Here is a 20,570-nt window from a genome sequence, read left to right as displayed (position 1 = left end):
ATTACAAGTGCTTGTCTTTTGGGACCCTGGTGCTTCTGGTTGAATCCAAGCATGCAGAGGAATATGGGTGCCTCAGATTAGGATCCAGAATAGCTGTGGCACTATACAGAAAGCTGACTAAATCTGTGTGCTACGCAAGGACACACATACCTGAGTATCAAGGGGACCTTATGTCTCACCATTCTTTGAAATAGTGCATCTTCCTTCACCTGGGAAGAGCAGCCCTTCTTTTGGTGCTCAATACTCTTCAGCTTTTCTAAGCACTTCCAGTTAGAAAACTGGGGATTCCTCTTAACACACAGCTGCCCACCTCATGCTACACCTTAGCACCCATTTCTTCTCTGGCTATTGCTTTGTAAGGAAATGCTGCAGCCATATGGCTTAAGAGCTTGTTCAGCCACACTCCAGGAATACGCTCCTTGGACCAAGATTCTCAAACAAGAGACAGAGGAATATTGATTCTGCAGACCAGGCGAGATGTGGTAACTACATCTGAACTACCCACTGAGTTTCTGTACCACCCATGGCACGCACAGACCAGAACTTATGGTCTGGAGAACCGCAACACTGCAAACTCAAGCACTTCTGAGCTCCTGGCATTCTGGGCCTTGAAAGCCTTTGCTGAGGGCTCTGTTGGGATTTAGAAACATGGATGCCACATTAATCTGGTTTAGGTGCCTGGGAACCTTCTGAGTTTTCCCCACTCCCGCTACTTGAGAGAAGATTCCGTAAGCCTAAACAATCAACCAGTAAAAGCAGTCTAAAAATTTAGCTGGGAAAATGCAAGTACTCTTGAGGCTTTCAACAGTCCTATTTTCTTTGCTGGACTTCTGAAAGAGTAACAGTATTTGAAACAAGGAAATTCCAGAGCTAAATTAAAAATGTTATGATTTCTAGCTAAGTGCAAAATGAAACAGAAATGAGAGCATGACAGTAATTGATCTCAGACTCCAACTGTTAGCAAGACTCAACCATTGTCAGTTTCCTTGTTTTAGACTAAGGTCCTTGATTCGCTTAGTTGTCCAATTCAGGAAAAAAAGAAAAACAAACCAAGCTGATAAATATTACTAACATCAGAGCCAACAGTAATGATGTAAGAGACAAATAAATACTGGGAAACAAGCCTGTGTGTATATACCACATCTTCACTGCCACAGCGGAGATGGGTTGCTGATCAGGAGGTTTTTCAGTCTTGCTGCATCTTGTCATTATTTTTATTAATTTATCTCTCTTTGCATAGTTAAACAGAGTTTCACACTGAGTTTTTAGAATTAATTTTTTAGTGCTTATATGCTATTTATCATTAATTTTAAGCTCAAACTTTAAAATTCGTTTTAAGTAGCATCACTTCTCACAGGAAGGGAGTCTGCAGCACTATTTTCCCTATCCTCCACCCACTCTACAGTGCCTCAGTGCTTCCGTGCACCTCACCTGAACTTGTCTACTCTCAGTGCCCTAGTGTCTGGAGCATGAGGCTTGAGGCTACTGCAATGTATGCTGACAGCGATATTAGTTCGGAGACACTCAGAACTAACCCATTGACTCAGTCCAAACCGACACCTGATTCTCAAACCATGTCCCCAATTTTGCATGCTTGGAAGATGCTGCAAAGTTCTCCAGTTTGGAGGCTAGCTTAGCTCTAAGGCTCCAACTCAGGTACCAATATATATGTTTGACCTTACAGATTTAAGCAGTTCCCAGGGGTAGTTCTGGCATTTTAACCTAGCAGTGGATCCAATATGTGATTTAATGGTGTCATAAATCACTAGGAACTTGGTAGAGCTACCCAACTTCAACTTGATAAAGACACATTTTAATACTATCTTTTTCCAATTATACCAAATACAAATTTTCACACAGCATATTCATTTCTGTAAACACATCAGATTACTGTCAGTAGTAGACAACTTTTTCTTTCTTACTGGTGAGATGGCATGAGCTGAGGAGGTACCTCCTTAGTTTCTTGGGTGTGGAAAAGTTGACAGAATTCTTGGTAATTTAATGTGGAGGTCAGGTTCATTCCCAGCAAACCAAGTAGGCGCAGGAATTCCTCATTGCTAAGACGAAGCAAAAAGCTGTCCAAGAGCTGCCGAAAGTCAAGCATGTTGATGATACCGTCGTGGTTACTGTCTGTTTCACGGAAGGCAGAATAGGTGTCCTAACAAGGAATATTTAACTAAATATATTTAACACGTCAACTACATACTTTCAAACATAAATAACAAATGTTTGCTCTAGACTTGTTTTGACAACAGGCAAATATTTTAACGCAGTTTGAGAATACAAAGCATTTATAGTACTGACTAACTAAACATTTGGGATAGTCTGCAGTAAACTGCAGTCTTACTGCTTTTATCTCAAACGTGTACAGACCAGAGCAAAAGTAGGGAGCGTCCAAAAGCCACCCTTGTACAAATTTACAAATTAACCTCCACTTTCCATCAGTACTGTACTGATAGTTACCTCATTTCTACCCATGCACACCCTCAGAAAACCTGTAATGAAGAGAGACCACAGAAATTGATCTACCAGCTGAACAGCTCCCATTAAAACAGACACAAAATGTTCAAACACTTTTAAAATGGTGCAGTTCTTGAGAAACCTGAAGTAATGCTGATCAATATGATCAGCTTTGCTAGGGATGTCCAAGCTGGTTTGAACAGAGGGTCCCTTTTCCAAATGCCACTTCTCCCAGGGAACAGGGATGGGATGAACTGAGCAAAAGGCTAGCGATCGGGGCTTCTCTCCTTTCTAAAATGTGATCTCTCTTACTCCGTGCATATCCATGGTGGGAATCCAAGGAGTACATTCAAATGGTAATTACAGAAAATAATAAGCAAACGTAGGAAAGCTGGAAAATAAGTCCTGATTAAGATCACTGTGTTGCACACTTGCAGGGACTAAGAACATCTTCTTGAAAGATCATTCTCATGAATAGATAGACTGTTCCATGAATGAGTAGTACAGAGTTATTCTTTTCTAATTGCAGAATATTTAATAGCTATGGTCACAAAAGGATGGGAAAAAATAACTCAGATCTTATTTTCCTGGCAGAGGCTGCAGAGAAGACAATTAGGGAAGAAAAAAAAAAAAAGTTTTTGCCTTGAAAACTAAATGCATTTGAACTGGAAGTTTCTGAGAACACAGAGGACATGAAGTCCAGCATAATTTTTAGAGTCACTTTCCTGACAGTTCCTCCAAACCAACTTTTAAAACAGATGTTTGTATAAAAATAACAATCAGCTTCAGTGCCAAAAAGCAAACCATGGCTCAATGTATTTACCCCATAGACTTCCCTCAGCTTATCATTAAGTTGATTGAGACATTCTTCAGCAGTCATGTAGTGATATTTAGCATAGTTTACTTGGTGGTTTGGGCTGTTAAAAAATGGCCCATTCAGTCTGGCACCTGCAATAATGAAATCAAAGTATGGCAAACATTGAAAAGATTATATTAAACATACCTGGTAAATAGCACTGTAACATAATACGAACAAAACATGAAACCCTGCAACCATATTCTTTACAGCCCAAACATGACAAAGTGCAGTTGCTCTATGCAGTATTAGTGGTGTCCACCCAATTTACAGTAATGGCCTCAGCTGCTGTAGTTTTCCCAGCACAAGGTGAAGAAGATAATCTCAACTGAAGTAAATACAGCTGAGACAAGGTCTTTTTCTTTTGTTCTAGCCTTCTCTGGTGCGTGGAAGGGAGGTATCAGACTGGAGGAGGAGAAAAGGAGCACTGTGGAAGCCAGGACTTGCTGTCATACCACCCGTCTGTCTCAGTGACGAAACACAGGAGCTGCAGACAGTGTCAGAGAAACTAATTTGTTACATCTTTGACTGTGTAGCACAACTGCTGCATGCTAGACCAACTCCCCTGGGGTAACTCTATCCTGGCTAAGCCCTCCTCCAGTTTGAACCGATGTGCGCTATTTCAGGAGATCTGCCATCAAAACACTCCTAACTTAACAAAGCATCACCCTCGAAACTATTTCACTTGATGTTCTGTTCTGGTAAGACTCAGTCCTGCACAAACAGCAGCTTCATATTGTCACAAGTTTATTATCCCACAGCCCAGGAGGTACAGGAAAGGGTGACGGCCACCTTCCCAGCAGGGGACCCATGTACTTCCAGTCCTGAAGGGCTAAAGTAATTTTAGGCCATAGAAAAGCTATTTTGGTCACTGTTCCAGATCCAATTCCTTCTGCTCACTGTGCAGTGATACTCAAGAACCTATTTCACCTTACTTCTGGGGAAAAAGAGACTAAGCATCTTTTGTAGCCTCTTGAGTGTTTTAGAATTTTTCTGCAACATATGAGCCGTATAGAGGAGCAAAGTAATTCATATCAGATTTTAAAATAGGAAAAATTTGCAAAGAAAAATGTACACACTGATATTTCTCTACATCTCTACTCCAGATTGATAAAAAAGTTGTTAATGCTCTGTTCTAAAGGAACTTTTCTTTTCTTTTTGAAAGATTTACATATATCAATGCACAAGAGCCTGTACACTACTCCAAAGAATCACTAAATAGTATACACTCCATCATTTTAACTTCTCCTGATTTTGCCCTTTAAATTCTACTCTCCACTACAGACATGTACAATCCTTTCCTTTTTTCAACTCCAGTTTCTACGGAAGTCTAGTCAAGAAAAATTGTACTCGTGTTATCTTCCCACTAAAGCTTGTAAGAAAATCAGGTCTCTTTTTCTATAACTACAAACCACCCTCCACCCCAGTGAATCACAAATCATTGAAAAATAAAAGTTGGGAAGGTTTTTTCTTTACCTTCTGGTTTCTGAAACTTACTTTACGTTAAATGTAGGTCACACTCCCTTTTACAACTATGAGATATAGTAATGTATGGAAAGAAAAGCTGTGATTCTCATATTTGCAAAAGCTAAAACTTTAAATACAGACAAAACACTATTTATTCTTGATTTAAATCAAAGAGCTGGCACACTCATTTTCCTCAAGGTTAACTTGTTTCAAACATCTTTTATTAGGCTACTGGATGAAGGCGTACATATTTTGGTGGACAGATGATAAGATGGATATATTCACAAACTTCTGAACTTCTAAGCCTGAATGAAGAGAAACCTGAATATTATGTCAGCCAGTCACAAGTCAGCTCTCCCACTTGTCTTAGTTCTAAGAGAGAAATAATGGCAGAAGGAAATAACAGTAACAGTGTGAAAAAAAGTAAATGTGCACCTCTGAGAAAAATAAGAGGCATAATATGGGAGTTAAAACAGGCTTCAAAGACAATGGCAAAACTTCAGTGGCATCAGAATTTTACCCACAAAACTTAGACTTAAAGTATAAGCATAAAAGAAATGAGAAATTAATAATTGCTAGCTTTAGTCTGCACTCAGGATTCTACCCTAAGAAATCAGTTCAGATTCCATCAGCTTCATTTTTAAGAATTGAAAATCAAACCCCTTACTTGCAGTGCCTTGAAATCAGTGAAATTACTGATGGTGTAAGGCAAGTAGCTGAGGTGAAAAAATATGCTCCTAAATTATGAATATATTCTTCCAGTATTCATTCCTCAGCAACAGTAAATCAATGAAGACTGCATCGTTATTATATGGGTAGACAATACAACTACATCTACACAAACAGTAAACCTTGCTCTCTCACTGGGTTTCTTGATACTCTAATAAAACTATCAATTATGTTATATATAACCACATTTCAGCATTCTCTAGTAGCAATGTCCCTTAACAGCTTTAACATTCAAAAGCAGTACTTTAAATTAAAACCATAAACCAATAAGTAACCAGATCACACCACAGAGCTCCAGTTGTATATACTGCCACTAACACTCATTACTAATGGCTTACCAACAGTTTCTTTCCTGAAAGGATTACTTATTGTCTTCTGGATTTTTACACAGAATAGAAAAAGTTGCTGGATGATATCACTACTACGAAATCATCCATTGTAATTTATGATACAACATAATTCCAAGACTGTGAATAGGAGTTAGAAATGCTGAGGACAAGGATCTACTCAAGGCAGAGCAATCAGTCAGTTACTTTTTGCAATCTGTTAGTAACAACTCTGTGTCAGCTACCTGTGGACCTTTAGTTTTTTCGCATCCCACACGTTCCACTTTCCCTCTTGTCCTGAGTTAGATACCCAGTAGCTGGATCAGGAGTCAAAGAACTACAGACAGGAAGGTAACACATGCGCTAAAAATCTTATCACTCATCTCTTCCTAATTTCAACAACAGCCTTTCCTCTAAAGAGAAAAGTTCTGCATCTTACAGGAAAGGTTTTCTTTCATGCTTTATTGCTGTTAAAATTCCTTTACCTTCCAGTACTGCCACAAAATCCAGGTAACTCAAACCTCCATCTGGTAACCCTAGCTTTTCTGTTAGTAGATTAAATTGACTGTCATCCATTGGCATGCCATGATCTTCCAACACCTGTTAGAAAAGAAATAAAGTTAGTTATATAATGGCCTATATTCTTGCTTAGTCTGCCATTTTGAATACTAAATATCTGGGTGTTTTATGCTATGGCTCAACTTGAAATCACTCTGAAAATTGATCTCCCTTACATTTACAGTAAACCATTTAAATACAGATCTAAACTGTACTTTCAATTTCAAACTGTACAACTTCAATTCTATACAGAAAGAGTCAGAGAGCAAAACCTGACTATATTTTTGAGGCTGGCATTTTAAGCAAAAACACTGAGTGACAGCCTAAGATTAAACTTCACCTGGAAAGTTAAAAGTACCAGAAGAAATGATGTTAGCTCATTTAGCAGGCTGGAAGAAAACTGTCATTTGTAGAATTTGCTGCTACCGCTTTTCCCCACAAGCCTGTCACAAATACCTCTGGACAAGAACTGCTGCAAAATGGATTCAGGCCCCTGAACCACATACAGCTGCAGCGAGGTGGAAGGCATGATTCCTTCTGCATTGCTGCTCTTCAAAGCAGATCTGGGGATCCATTTTAGGTGATCTATTTTGGCAAGGAACTTTCTGATCTTCCTACATTCCTCTCATGTGCCCTTCTCTTTTTATTTTTGCAGACCCTCGACCTCTCTGCATCTAAGAGGTGCAGCAGTCAGGAGTGGCAGCTGTCTCCCTTTGCGGCCATCTTAATGTTGCCTGGCAGTCGACTGTGGTTTTCTTGTACTTTTCCTGCCTCCTGTTTCCCTGAAAAGTTGTAGTTGCAGCCCCTGCTGCTGCTGAGGGCTTTCTCCGAAACCTTTAATTTCCTTCAGCTGCTTTGTAACTCCTGATTTGGATGTATTTCTTTATAACTATCCTGCACAGCTCCATCCTGACTTTCCAAGTGTTGCTACAGTGATTATTCTTGCCATTATATTTTAGTTAATTGTACAGATTAAAGGAAAAAATTCATTAAATAGCTGAACAGCATAAGGAGTGTTAAAAAAGTGAGAATAATTAGCAAATTAACATTCCTTTCTATGAATGTAAAGCTTCTGGATAAGCAAGCATATTTTATGTTCAGTTGAACACGTATTTACCATCAGATCAAATGCTTAATAGTAGCGATAAGGAAATCTGGCCGCACAAATCCAATCAAAGCCGAAAAGAATCAGTCACAATAGTAATGTTGGTGACTACAGTCTCAACTATTAGCACTTTCATCTAGAGAAAAGAAAAGTGATAAAACTCTGCCAAAACTGCATACAAGATTAAGTCATACAAATTGTATGACTAGGTCATTGTCCTATGCTGAATGTCTCACAAAAGCCATAGTTTTTAAGAAACTTCCTTATTTAAAGGAAGGGTATTGATGACAACCTTAGAGGGAGGGGGTACTGTAACCCTTCACAAAAGTGAAGGCACACATGCAAGTTGTGGATGTTACCCCAGGACCCCTGACAGAGCTTCAGTTATCATCTTCCTGATTTTGAGCTACATTAAAAATTAGACAAGTCCAAAGGTGCAAAGGCAGGGTCTGTGCCTACTCGCCCAGTTCTCTCTCCTAGGAGAGCCAGGCCAGTGAAGCCAGAGGTACTACGTTACTCTTTGGTAAAGGAAGTGGAGTTCAACATCCCCCTTCGCTAACCTGTCTCACACCTTTGTTACTCCACAGGTAAGCAGCTAAAAGAGGTCCTTATGCTGTAAGCTGTAAAGAAAAATACAGAGAACTGGCAGTGTTGGTATAAACCTGCAAAGGTTAACTGGTGCTTCTATGTCTGTGGGTTTGGGTTGTTCAGGTATAACAAGATCAATTAACCTTCAGATGAATGTAAGGGTGCATTTTGCCTGCTCCCTTAATGCTGCTGTAACATATTGTTATGCAAATAAAGAGCTTATCCACTTCCAGGTTGGGCAGTCAGCTTTTGCCCACTTCTATGGTTTGGCCTGGAATAACAAGTATGCTTTTATGTTTACCACCACCATAGTATGCTATTACTGTTTGAGTAACCTATTCCATCTCTGAGGACAAGCAACTCTGCCCAGCTGTACACTAGCTTCCTGGCTGCTCTAAATGAAGTTGTAGATCCGAGTGACAGTTTCACGTGTGCCAATAAGGTGGGCAATGGTGTTAGCACACCTGCCCAGCTACAGAGTCAGGATCCAGTCAAAGAACAACGTGCTCCTGTAGATCACTTTAACTTCAGTGGCACTCCAAAATGCCTCACAGTCTACCCACCTAAATGCATTTGGGACACATCATGTTGCCTATACATTTGCAATAACCTAACATATCCAAAACACCTAAAGCAGCTGGCAGATGTGATACAGAAAGTCCTACATCCTTCTGAAGCAGCAGCTGGAGGCCAGGGGAGATTCACCACAATGCCTACAATGGTGCTGGACACCCATTTCTAGATGTTCTTTATCTACCACTAAAACTGCACAAGCTCTGGGACGAAAAGCAGCTGTGCTGCCAGTGCAGGGATTGATCAACATCTCGGTAGAAATGTCAGGGAAACTAAAGCAGGAAGAATGAGAAAACTCCCAGCTGGAATTCTACCTAGACAATGAGGTGGAAAAACCCTTTCGTTTGCAAAAGGTGCAGAGATCTTTAAAGACCACAATTGACAGAGAACTGGTTTTAGCCTGCATTTCACCTGAAAACACACATGCCAGGCAGTTCCCAGAGACATAAGGTAGTCTGTCACTTCAGTTCTGACAAGAAATCCTTTTTAATCACCCTTATTTGCACAGAACTCATCATCATAGATTCCAGGGTAGGCTTATTTCACTCATCACAAGGCAGGACAGAAGAGGACTATTGCAGGGAAACATGCCGCTTTTGAATGATCATAATCAGCAGCAGTAGGGCAGATTTTGCAGGCAGTGTTCGACCCAGCTGGACTCTGCTGAGCTTGCAGGGTCCAAGAACATCACAGTGCAGTGATGCATATACCTGCTGCAGGTACACGATGTTTTTTCTATCCTTTGTGCACTGCTAAAACTTGAGAAATGCATCATCCATAGTGTAATAAAAGAACAATGCAATCACAAAGATTAACTGTTCAATAGCTTCTGGTGCTATACAAATATCTTAAATGTGAGTTGCACACAGACAGCCAACGCAGAAGACAAAGCAGCAGGTAGAATGAGTTTGTTCTGCCTAACAGTGACAAAATGCACATTACTGCATTAGCTGCAGGCAACATATAAGCTTCTTAGGTATCACACTGTAGTGTAAATCTCAGCAACCAAAGCCAATGTCCCAAAGGTATGTGCCACAGATGTCAGATCTCCATGGGAGGAAGGGTTGCAGTTTAACACATTCTTAATAAGTGTATTATTAACAAGAAAATATTAAAAGAAATGGAAAATGTTTTATGTGTTTTGTCCTCCCTCTTTCCCTCCCCTTCACTTCAAAGCAATTTCAATTTCTGCAATTGCAGAAAGATATCCACCTGAGGGTAAGAAGACATGCAGCTGAGTGCAGCTACAGTGTTCGCGGAGGAAGGCTGTATAGCAACAGCCTTCATCCTGCCATACGATGTGGAGCACATACCTCATGGGCTTATGTTGAGAAGGGGAGAAAGGAAGGTAACACCTTGTCATTCCCTCACAGTCAGTACATTTGGCCCTGCAGCAGTAGCTGGAGAAAACATGTACAGTCCATGGTACATGGGTGGGAAGATCATGTTTATTACTGAACCAGAGTAAAAAAACCACACTGGGACAAATTTTCTCAAGGGACTATACAGACCATTTTCAGAGGTAGAGTTCTGGTTTGACCCTTGCTAACTCCTACCTTACCTCAGCACCTGGACAAAGGGCAGAGCATGCATTACTGTCATAATGCTATTCAGCAGCAGCTCTTGCTTAAACCTAGGTAGACTAGGGAAATATTCCTGCCATCATGTCTCTTTTCCTGCTTAGTCTCAACTTTTAGCAAAGCATTTTGCTTCGGAATGTGAAAAGAAAGAAATGTATAGCTGGGTGCCATCAGAACCACAGCTACAATCCCAAATCCATGACCTCACAAGTCTGTCCAAAGCACAACATGCAGTCAGACAAGCCATCAAGACTGTGATGTGTCCTGGGAACACCACAGAAAACCTGCCTCAAAAAAGACGCCTACAAAATTAAATTGGAAGTCTTGGCAAGTGAAAACAAAACAATTTCAATACATTCGTATTATTGTGGATCCTCTCAGCACTGTACCTGAATGAACTAACCCAGTATCAAAAGCCACCCAACATCAAATAATTATATTGGAAATTTACAACATTATCAAATCCACTGCATTCAAATAAGCCCTACAGGTTCTCCTCTCCAGTTGGGGACCAGTTTATGCCCTGAAATGCTACCAGACGTCTGGAGCAGATTTCCCTGACACTGCAGGTTCCTTTGAAAATAGAGCAAGAGTGAGCAAGGAAGAGAGACGGGAACCCCAGGAGGTGCCCCCTAGTCCCACCATGATTATAAGCCACACTGCAGTCCAAGAATGGTTCAGAGGAAGCTGATGCTCAGAAATCTGAAAGATGGTATATAATCAGCTTAGGTCATTCTCCCTGAACTGTCATGCTGTATCTGTTAAGAATCTTATTCTTCACCTGCCTATATCCAGTTCCTACCATCTAGCACTGTGGAGCTGCAAAGAGGGCTTAAGGACTCTTGGGTTAAGGCTTAGGTAATTCTTTAAGGTATGCCCACTCCACGTGTGTTATTGGTTGACATTAGACCTCCAAGTCTCAGCTGTGTCTTGCCAGTCCCAATTCCTCTGTGTTCTTTTTGACAACCGGAAGCAGTTGAAGGTTTCAAAGTGTAGTGCTGCTGCAGGGTGACAATTTTATGTCTTTAAAGACAAGTTGAGATTCTTTCTCATATGACAAACTGCGTGAGACCTGTTTAGCTCATTACTACCTGAAGCAGTCCTGGAGGATTTAAGTCTAGCTGTGTGAGCAGGTGTATTGCTAACACAATAAGTATCTTTCTGGAAAAAGTACAGGAGAGAGAAAAATAGCTAACATTTTTCCTACCTTCCGCAAGCCAGCTTTATTAATTTTCCCATGTGATTGCTTGTTGTAGGCATAAAAGCTGTCTTTAATAGTCGCTGCCTGTTGTTTCACTCTGTCCTTCAGCCTTTTAATTACTTCATCAACAGTTCTATTCTGGGCATATTTGTTAGCATGATCTTCAATCTGTTTGATTCTAAAACTGAAAGATTGTGCATGAAGACAAGTCACTTATTTTTTGTCATTTCAAACATTTGATTCAGCAATAATGAACAAGACTGCTTTAATGACAAACAAGACACAGACACGGAAGAAACTTCTTTGGTGCAAACCAAAATGATAGGTTGATCAAGTTAGAGCACACATTGATTCCAAGGCCTATATTGTGAAAACATTTCTTATGTACAGCTTGCTCTACAGAAAAGAAAAAAAAAGCCTGAAACAGCAGAACAAAAAGTGACCGATACTGCTCTAAAGTATTTTGCAAACGAAGATCCTAGACCTCCAAATCACAGGCTTAGTTTCTAATGAGCCCAAGTTTCTACATCAGCTAAGGAGCCACCTTTAGCCTTTAATACCTCCTCAGTTAACATGAGATGGCTAAGCTAACATGAAAGAAGTTAATAAAAGTCTTTCAATTGATTTTAAAAGGAAAAAAATATCTCTTACGACGTTTTCTCTCTTCCTGGATCCCAACTAAATCACTTCCACGGTTTTTCCTTTGGAGGAATGGCCAAAATACCTTTCTTTCTTGGGCCCTATAAGAAAGTCCACAGACATAGACTATATACTCTTCTTGCTGAAATACCACAACCTTCATCAATAAGCCATTAAAATAAATGACAATAAAATATTTAATAAATTTTAAAGACAGAAAAGAAATTAAATTAAAGGGTATGTAATGTATCCCACTTGTATTTGTTTTACATCTGTTATGGATTTACTATAACCCATGAAAAGGAAAGTTAGAACAATTATTTTTGTTACATTTTAGAGCACGTATTTCCATATGTGCAAAATGTAGAAATATTCAGCAGTCTTATTTTATAGATTTAAGTGTGTTTTATAGTGTTCCCTAAACTTGAAGATAATCTTAACATTTTAACTCTTATTCTAAAAATATGCTAATGAAAAGAGTTCTACTTTGATCTGAGCAGCACACAGAAGATTAACTCTAAGCCTCCCAAAAGGGATCAAAAGATGACAGTGACTGGTGACTCCCTCCTGAGGATCTCAGATGGACTTATCTGCTGAAGGCACCTGGTCTTCTGAGATATCTGCTATCTTGCCTGAAAGCAAGAGGTTGCCAAAGCACTACTAACTTTACTTGTCCCATCCCACCCATTATTATATTCTCCTGCCTATCAACATAGGCCTTGCCATGACGGACCCTGAGAAAATGAAAAAGTAGTTACAGGACAGGTGATGAAGGTAAACCTAAATAATCTTTATACCCTTCCTCCTTATTGAAGTTCAAGACTACGGCAAAGGCTGGATATGTCCTGGAAATAAATGAATGATTACTTGCAGGTTGTCATCTAAAAGACCATCTTCCCTGTCAGGGGCTTATTCACAAAAACCTCTCTTTATCTACTAGTTTTATAACCTAGTAAAGAAGCCTTAGACTAGATTGAAGAAAGGAGCTGACATAACAGCTGACAGGACAGTATTAACCACAGCCAGTCGGCTGAGGACCTAGAACTACTTGGAACAGGGATATATATTACAGGGTCACAGAAGAGACTAAACCAGACAGAACGGATGAAGCATGCTGGTTGTCAGTACATGGATATAAGAAATGCGGTATAAAGACAGGGACCTGGAAATCCTTATGGTTTTTGGAAGATCCTGAAGTCTTACTGTTCAGTACATTAAACCTTATTTATAATTCTACTAATAAAAACCTATGAGAATATGAGTGCCACACTGGTAGGATGCGTAATATACATCACCAACAGGGAAAACAGGATTTGGATTTGAAGCTTTTGGAGATTTGGAGATTTTTTTTCTGAGGAGAAAAAAAAAAAGAGGCAAAGCCATCACAGTATAAGAGAGAAGCATGAATATATAAAACCAAAAACTGAAAGGCCACAACACAATGTGACATTCAATACCAAAAATATCAAGAGTGATGAGAACTCATTCTATAAACGCTTTAGTAATATAAGAGGGATCAAGAAAAAATTTGGCTTTCTATTCAACAGAGAAAGAAAACTACAAACAGATTGTAATAAGGGGATGAAGCACTTAAAACCTCTTTTTGTATCGATCTTCGATAGTCAAATATAAGCAGGCTGCTTGAAAAATGAATATTAATAACAAATAAGAAAAAGCAAATTACAGAATATTGCTATGTATTCATCTTGGTTCTTAAAGAACTAGATAAAATTGTCTCCCAAATTTATGCAGAAAAGCAAACACACTACCTAGCTTTAACAAGAGGGAAAGAGAACTGGAGAGTTACTGACATATTTCTAAGAAATGTATTCCTGCTTTCAGGCAGTAATTACAGAGTCACAAAGAGTTCAAAGCCTGTTAAGAGACACAAGAGCCACAAGGGATCCTTGAGATCTACCCTGATTCCAGGCAAGCTTAGGTTTTAAATTATACTCCCTTCCAACCAGCACCACTTTTACCTTCATTTCCTAGGGAAATAAGAATAATGCAATCAGCCTTTTCATCTACATCTGTCAGCCTTTCCCCTAAATTTGGAGTCCATCTACCAATTTCTGTCAAACTTGAGAGGAGTAGTGGCCTTCAGATACAGCAGTTACAAGGTTTGTGAAATTGACAGTCATGAAAAGGAAAGGGACTCTTCATTCTCCTAGCTGGGAAGTCAGGGACATTAACTTTTCCATTTGTTAGCAGCTAGCCAAGCAATCAGCATATGTGCTTCTCTGGGCTAGCCATGCACTGACTCTTGCCCAGCTGCCAGCTTGAAGTACTCATGAGAAGTATGTTCTTTTTCTACCTTCAAGTGATAAGCCACGAATACATTTACCAACTGTGTGAGACACCAAAAACCTAACCCAACCATCTACTCTAACACACCAGTTCTGGGTGCTAGAATGCTTCCTGAAGGTATGAATAAAGCGCCACATTGTGGCTCAACAGAAGTTAGGGACAGAGATATTTATTAGGGAGGCCACTGATTTATCTTGTGTTTAGTGTACCGTTTCCTATTGACAGAACGGTATTCCATGTTGGTGAGTCAGATGCATTTTTTTTTTATCTTGCCAGCTCTCTGCTTTGACAGCCTTTCAGTAGAAATGGCATTGTATCTCAGTAAAAATGACTTTGGGGAATTTCTGAAAGATCTTTTGACCTCAAGAACAGGAGGGACAAACTCAGCTTGCAGAAAACAAACGGGTTGATTGCTTGATTGAAGTACAGCTCATGTTCTGCTTTGGGGACAATCTTGGAGTGCACCTGCAGGAACACTGTGTTCCCAAAAAATATTACATAGAAGGATTCAGCCATAAGGTCTTAGATATCTCCTAGTGTCTCGGAAAAGCAAATTAGAAAAGAATTTCAGAGACAGAGGCAGTCTGGTAAAAGTCCTGAGGGTTAAGATGAAGGCCACTGTAGAACAGGATCTTTCACAGGCAGGGACACACCCCAACCTTTCAAAGAACTTACAGGTGGAAAGATGTGGAAATACCTAGATTCCACCTATTGCAGACCATTGATCCAAAATCACCACTTCGATAAGAAAGAGGCCAGGCTTGCTTTCGTAGAGACTTCATGTAATATTTCTTTTCCATTACTGGTCACCAATTCTTGCTAAAGAGAGGAGTGGACATAATATGGCAAATGAAAGCCACACAGCACACATTATATAATGAAGAAAGAGGTAACGTTAAGATTCATAAGGATGCTGAAGTTTCATTTTAGCAATTCCAGGACAGACAGAAGCCTTGAACTCCAGGCTAGAAGACTTAGAATGTGTTGGTACCAGAATTGACTTGGCCACCAGAGAACATCACTGGGCCAAGAGGAACTGAAGGGAAGATGTAAACCACTGCTTATAATTGCAGAAGGAGCAAGTCATCTGACATAGTTCCAAGACACTGACCAATTCAGAAACTGAATTGGTTCTATTTTAAACTTGTCAGAATGCCTAAACGAACAGTTCTTGTCAACATCATAAATAAAAGGTCAGACCTGGTATGTTTGCAGCATGGTCCCAGCTTTCCGGACAAGGGATTGACTCACTCCTGTTGCAGGCATGACATTGTAAAATGACTCAAGCCCCATGTGCCTGAGAACTTGTCTCAGGTGAACTGCCGGCAGGCAGCCAGGTAACACTTCCAAACAGTTGATGTCCTCCCAATAGCTAGTGACGGACCACACTGTATAAAGCAGTTCAAAGGCCTCATAGCCAACAGACGCCTTGGCAAGAAAGCAAAGAAGATTGTGGTCTTTTAAAAAATATCCCAGAAGGCTTGTATCATCCCAAGACTCATTAGGAGAGAGAGAAGGATGTCGTGCCTGAGAGGCCTTCAGAAGGTGGATAGTATGCTCTTCCTCTTTGCCTTTCTACAGCAGAGCTTGGCAAAGAGTGGTGAGTTCTGGTGAGTGCAAGCTGTCCTTTGGCAGGCATTTGATTCCTCATATTGGTGATTCAAATGCCGAATATCCACTGCCAATTTCTCTATGTTCATGACAGAAACATGAAGGTCCTGGTGGGCCTACAACCCATTCTGTGAGAGCTTTGCTGCAGGCTCTGTTAAGAGTGGCACTGAAATTAGTACTCAGAGGCCATTGTTCATACCTATGTTTGGTGTTTTTGCAACATTCCACCTCCTTTGAGAAGCGTGTGGAGATTCTATGGCAAGGCTCTAAGACAGCAGAGCAGAGACAACAGAAATGGGTTTTTTGAGCCATAGGAATAAGCTGCCAGTTCTGACACATGAATGCACAGACAAGGCAATCCCTAGAGCAGCTCTGAAGGGGATTCAGAGACAATGAATCTGTCAAACATTCCCCCCATTCAGATGGGGACATAAGAAACACAAGAAGGTCTGGCCATTGCAGAGGAAACAAAGAAGTCTGAAAAGAATCTGAGGCAAGCGAGGTCATTCTCCTGTCTAGAAAGCTGTTGACAGAAATGTGAGCTTTGCATAGGGCGTTCTGTTTTATGGAGTACCAGCCTAAAAATGAGGGAAGATTGGCCGTGAGCATGCCTCCATGGACATATTAGAGTAAAACATTATCTGGGTCAAGTGAAAGGAAATACATGTGTCCCAGATCTGACCATACATGTAGATTATCAGGCAAATAGAAGAAAAACCCCCTATTTTTATGAGAAGTTCGTCCCACTACAAGGAAAAGTTTGTTGTTTCCCCACCCTGATTATGCAGGCATTTACATATATTCGAAAGTAAAAAGTGAAGAGAATCAATAAGTCATACATCTTTGTAACCTGGATGCCAGTATCAATGATGCTGGTCCAGCCGTAGGCGGTAGCTATGGCCTGCAGTAGTCACAGCCATCAGTTGTGCCAGAGTTCCTGATCCTCTGAGAATGTTCAAATCCAGTTCCTGAATAATGAGCTGCACTGATTCTACAGAGGATCACAAGTTTACTCTTCAGATGTTATCCAGAGGGCAAACCCCCAATTTTTGAATGATGCAGTGAGATATAATCCTTGTGGACCCTGTAAAGTGAGCTCAACCATTTTTACCTGAATCCTGGAGTCTTTGATGAATGATCTGTGTGTGTTTGCTCTCTTGATGCAAAGCTTTGAGCGTTATACAATTTTGAATATATCTGCAAAATGAGAGATCAGCCCAGGACGGTACTTACCATTAGAAAAACAGCATGTATCCTCAGTCTATCTGAAAGTCTCCTTTCTATACATATTTTTTCTTTACATTAGATAGAAAATTGTCTGTAATAACAGTACCTTTTTGAAAGCTCTGTTTGCCTTTTTTCTTCTCTTTGTTGTTTTTCCTTTGATATATGTGAGCTGATACCATTTAAGTCACCAGAAAGAACAGCAACTTTTAAGTTATCCAAAAGCATCTTGTAAAAGATTCCATCAGAAGAGTTATCCTTGTATTTATAGCATAACCTGCATAAAATAAGAGTTTAAAATAATTTGGGAGGTTGAGAACAATGCATAATACAAACGTCTCAAGGCAATGACTATCAAAGTAACACATTTCCTTTCCGTATACAGTTAAGGGTGTTATTCAGAAGGCTATCCTTAGGCACTGGAAACTAGCCTTCCCAGGCTCCTTCTGTAGCCTATAGAGAAGGCAGGAACCTAACTTAAAATACGATATCATTATCTGGAAGAGTTCCATTGACTCTAGAAGGAGCCTAAGCACACAAGCCTCCCCAACATACAGTTACCTTTGTGAATACCCTGCGTAATTAAAGCTTGAATATATGGTGGACACTTGGAAGACACTTGGCTCACCTGACAATAAACTGTCAAATTCAGCTGCATTGGTGGAAGTGTGACCTAAGATCACAGCCACTGCACAACTAAATCTGTCAGAAATCATGAATGAAAGCCCTTGTTTACCTTAACTTGCTGCCTGGCATATCAATATGAAACAAAATCACTAGCGGCCTAAGTTAATACTCCTGGATGTGAACATTAGCAGCTCAAGAGCAGACACACTGTTTGTTCAGACACTTCTGTTATTCTGAGGGCAATTCCCAGTGAAGAGGTCAAGCTGGTAGTTCCCTCGGCCTGTTAAATTACCCTCTTTAACCATTTTTGTATAAATTAGCAGATCTCATGAATCAGAACACTTGTCATCACTGTGTCACTTCTTCACTGAGCTGTTCAGCCTTCCAGGATTTCATTCATGTTCGTAAAGCTTTGGAGCACTCCTGGATGAAAGTAGAAGGCTCCTGTCCTTGTGCTGGGGATGCATGGCATTCTCTGCACTCTACTTATTCCAAGCGCCTATTCTATTTAGAATGACATTAAAAAAATACCTGTGGTAAAAAAACGCTTGTAATTTAATGTATCAAGTGCCTCAATGCTTTCCTTCTGGGGAAAAAAAAAAAATATCAAAGCTTTAATTTCTTTTGAAAAGTCTAATCCACACCATATACACTGCAGGCAAGAAAGTGTCAGGGGGGTGAGAGGGAGGGGAAAGAGTCTCCATTTTCTAGTAATTGTGAAGCTCTGCTCCGCTAAACCAAGTGTAGCCTTCACACAGAAAATGGCTGTGAACACTACAGAGCAACATCTGCTTTGTGAGTGTAATCCATAAAAGGCTTCCAAATGCCCTTAAAAATTGTTCCCTCTTTTCCCCAGTCTGAATGTCATCTCACAGGAAGCCATCTGGGACAAGCATGCCAGCTATTCTGCTGCAGCGATAGCAGTATTGTCCTCAAGTGCCTCAGGATGAGTCACATCAATGCAAAAGTCCAATTATAGTAGAAGCCCCCCAAAGCAGAAGTATCATTTCAAATAAATAAGACTGATGTAGCTGAACCACTGGAATTCAGAACGTAATTCAGTCACTTCATCACCTTTTGCTCAAAACCCCTGCATCCCTTAAAGCACCCGTGCTAAATCCCCAATCTGGTTATGACATTCCCAGCACAGATGTGATAGTCTTAAGCCCAGTGTGTATGCATTTAGAGGAGTCAATTACTTTTTTTTTTTTTTTTGCTTATTATTTTAAAATACAGCCTTTTTAAACCTGACATTTCTTACCACTTTAGAGCAGCGAATGAACAGTGCCATCCACTGTTTCTGTGCATAATCCACAACATTTTCCTAGGATAGTCTTAAATAAGATTTAACATATAAATTAATGCGACATTTGAAACAAAGAAATACAGATTGGTAGAAAGATGCGAGTCAAAGCATATTTTTGAGTCAAGCTAAATCTAAGTGACAACTCTAAAAGCAGATTACAACAAAGAAGATTTTTCAAAATATCTCCTCACCTGTGGTTAAGCCCATTCTAACTTAATTAGCTATATTTCTACTCATTTATCCTAAAACCAAATACTTCTTCAATCAAGTAGGCCATCTCTATTGCATTGTTGAGTATAAATTCTATCTTCATCTTATTATAAGAATTACATTTCTTCTCCAGTGTGATTATCAACTCTCTAGAACATAACCCTGATGCATGATACTGCTAAGAACAGGTGCCTTTAGAAATGTTTACTACAGAAGAATTAATAATATGGTGTGAATGAGATCCTGTTTTCATGGACTGAACATGGTCAGTGCAAAACTATATGTCCCTGAGTGTCTTTGACAATGGAATCCAAACCTTATCTTTTAGATATATATTTTAGATGCTATTGCTATAAAAAGATTCCAAACTCACCCCATCTATGGTGTTGCACATCTTGCCTTGCTAAACACAGATACCCACATTTTTCAACAATGCCACAGTTCAATAATGCAAAGATGTTCAATGTTCACTGTAACAGAAATCCTAAAAGTATTGCATCCACTTCTTCCTGTGCTTTGTGAAAACACAGCCTCAGTGTTCAGCATTTCACCAGACTGATCTCACAAGGCTTATCTTGCATCCTTTTAAACCAAAAGCAAAACAGCCATTGACCACAATGATGAACGACTTGAACCTTAACAGTTTGCCTCTCATTACCCTACTCTATATTATTTTCTTACAGGGAACGTTTAGAATTTCAAGTAAAGACCACTTTCCAATTCAAAGTGGCTGTAATTCCTGACTTTTCTTGTAGTACAGATCTCTCATTGACACAAATAATGGTGGAAACATTATTTTGAAAATTGTATAACTGCTGAGTCCCAGGTAATTCAAAGGATAATTACTTGTTCATGATCAATGACCACTAATTATATACTACATAATACAGAGCTATAAAACTGACAGATGATGAAAGCATATAGTTATAACACACAGTGCTGGAAACGTGACTTTTATGAACCCAATGCATAGCACCCAAAGTTTTCTCTAAGACATTTATAGAAAGGAAAATGCATACAGTAGAATTGGTTTTACTGATCACGCTCATGCTCATTCATATTTCAGGATCAAAGATTATTTTCCAAAAGCCATTTCCTATTGATGCTGTTGTGTTTGCTCCTCACACACAATGATCAGCAGGACCTAGGTTGTAAGGGTCAGACTGGAACTGATTTCTTTGATTTTCCCATTATGTTTTCAAA

The 20,570-nt window shown here is 39.8% G+C and overlaps 1 protein-coding gene across 1 annotated transcript in view; it reads right to left on the bottom strand.

Annotated features, from left to right (window-relative positions):
* The window catches only part of EFCAB6 (EF-hand calcium binding domain 6), a 109,905-nt gene that overhangs the window by 40,554 nt on the left and 48,781 nt on the right, over positions 1-20,570 (bottom strand). Inside the window, 4 exon segments of the mRNA XM_086461174.1 lie at positions 1,952-2,158; positions 2,464-2,495; positions 6,324-6,438; positions 11,450-11,621. Of these exon segments, the coding sequence (XP_086317300.1) occupies positions 1,952-2,158; positions 2,464-2,495; positions 6,324-6,438; positions 11,450-11,621 (526 nt within the window).

This window comes from Leptosomus discolor, chromosome 1 (genome assembly GCF_034619465.1).
Source record: "Leptosomus discolor isolate bLepDis1 chromosome 1, bLepDis1.hap2, whole genome shotgun sequence".
Taxonomy (NCBI): Eukaryota; Metazoa; Chordata; class Aves; order Leptosomiformes; family Leptosomidae; genus Leptosomus; species Leptosomus discolor.
Note: the sequence above shows the minus strand (reverse complement) of the source record. Positions and strands in the feature narration are given on the sequence as shown.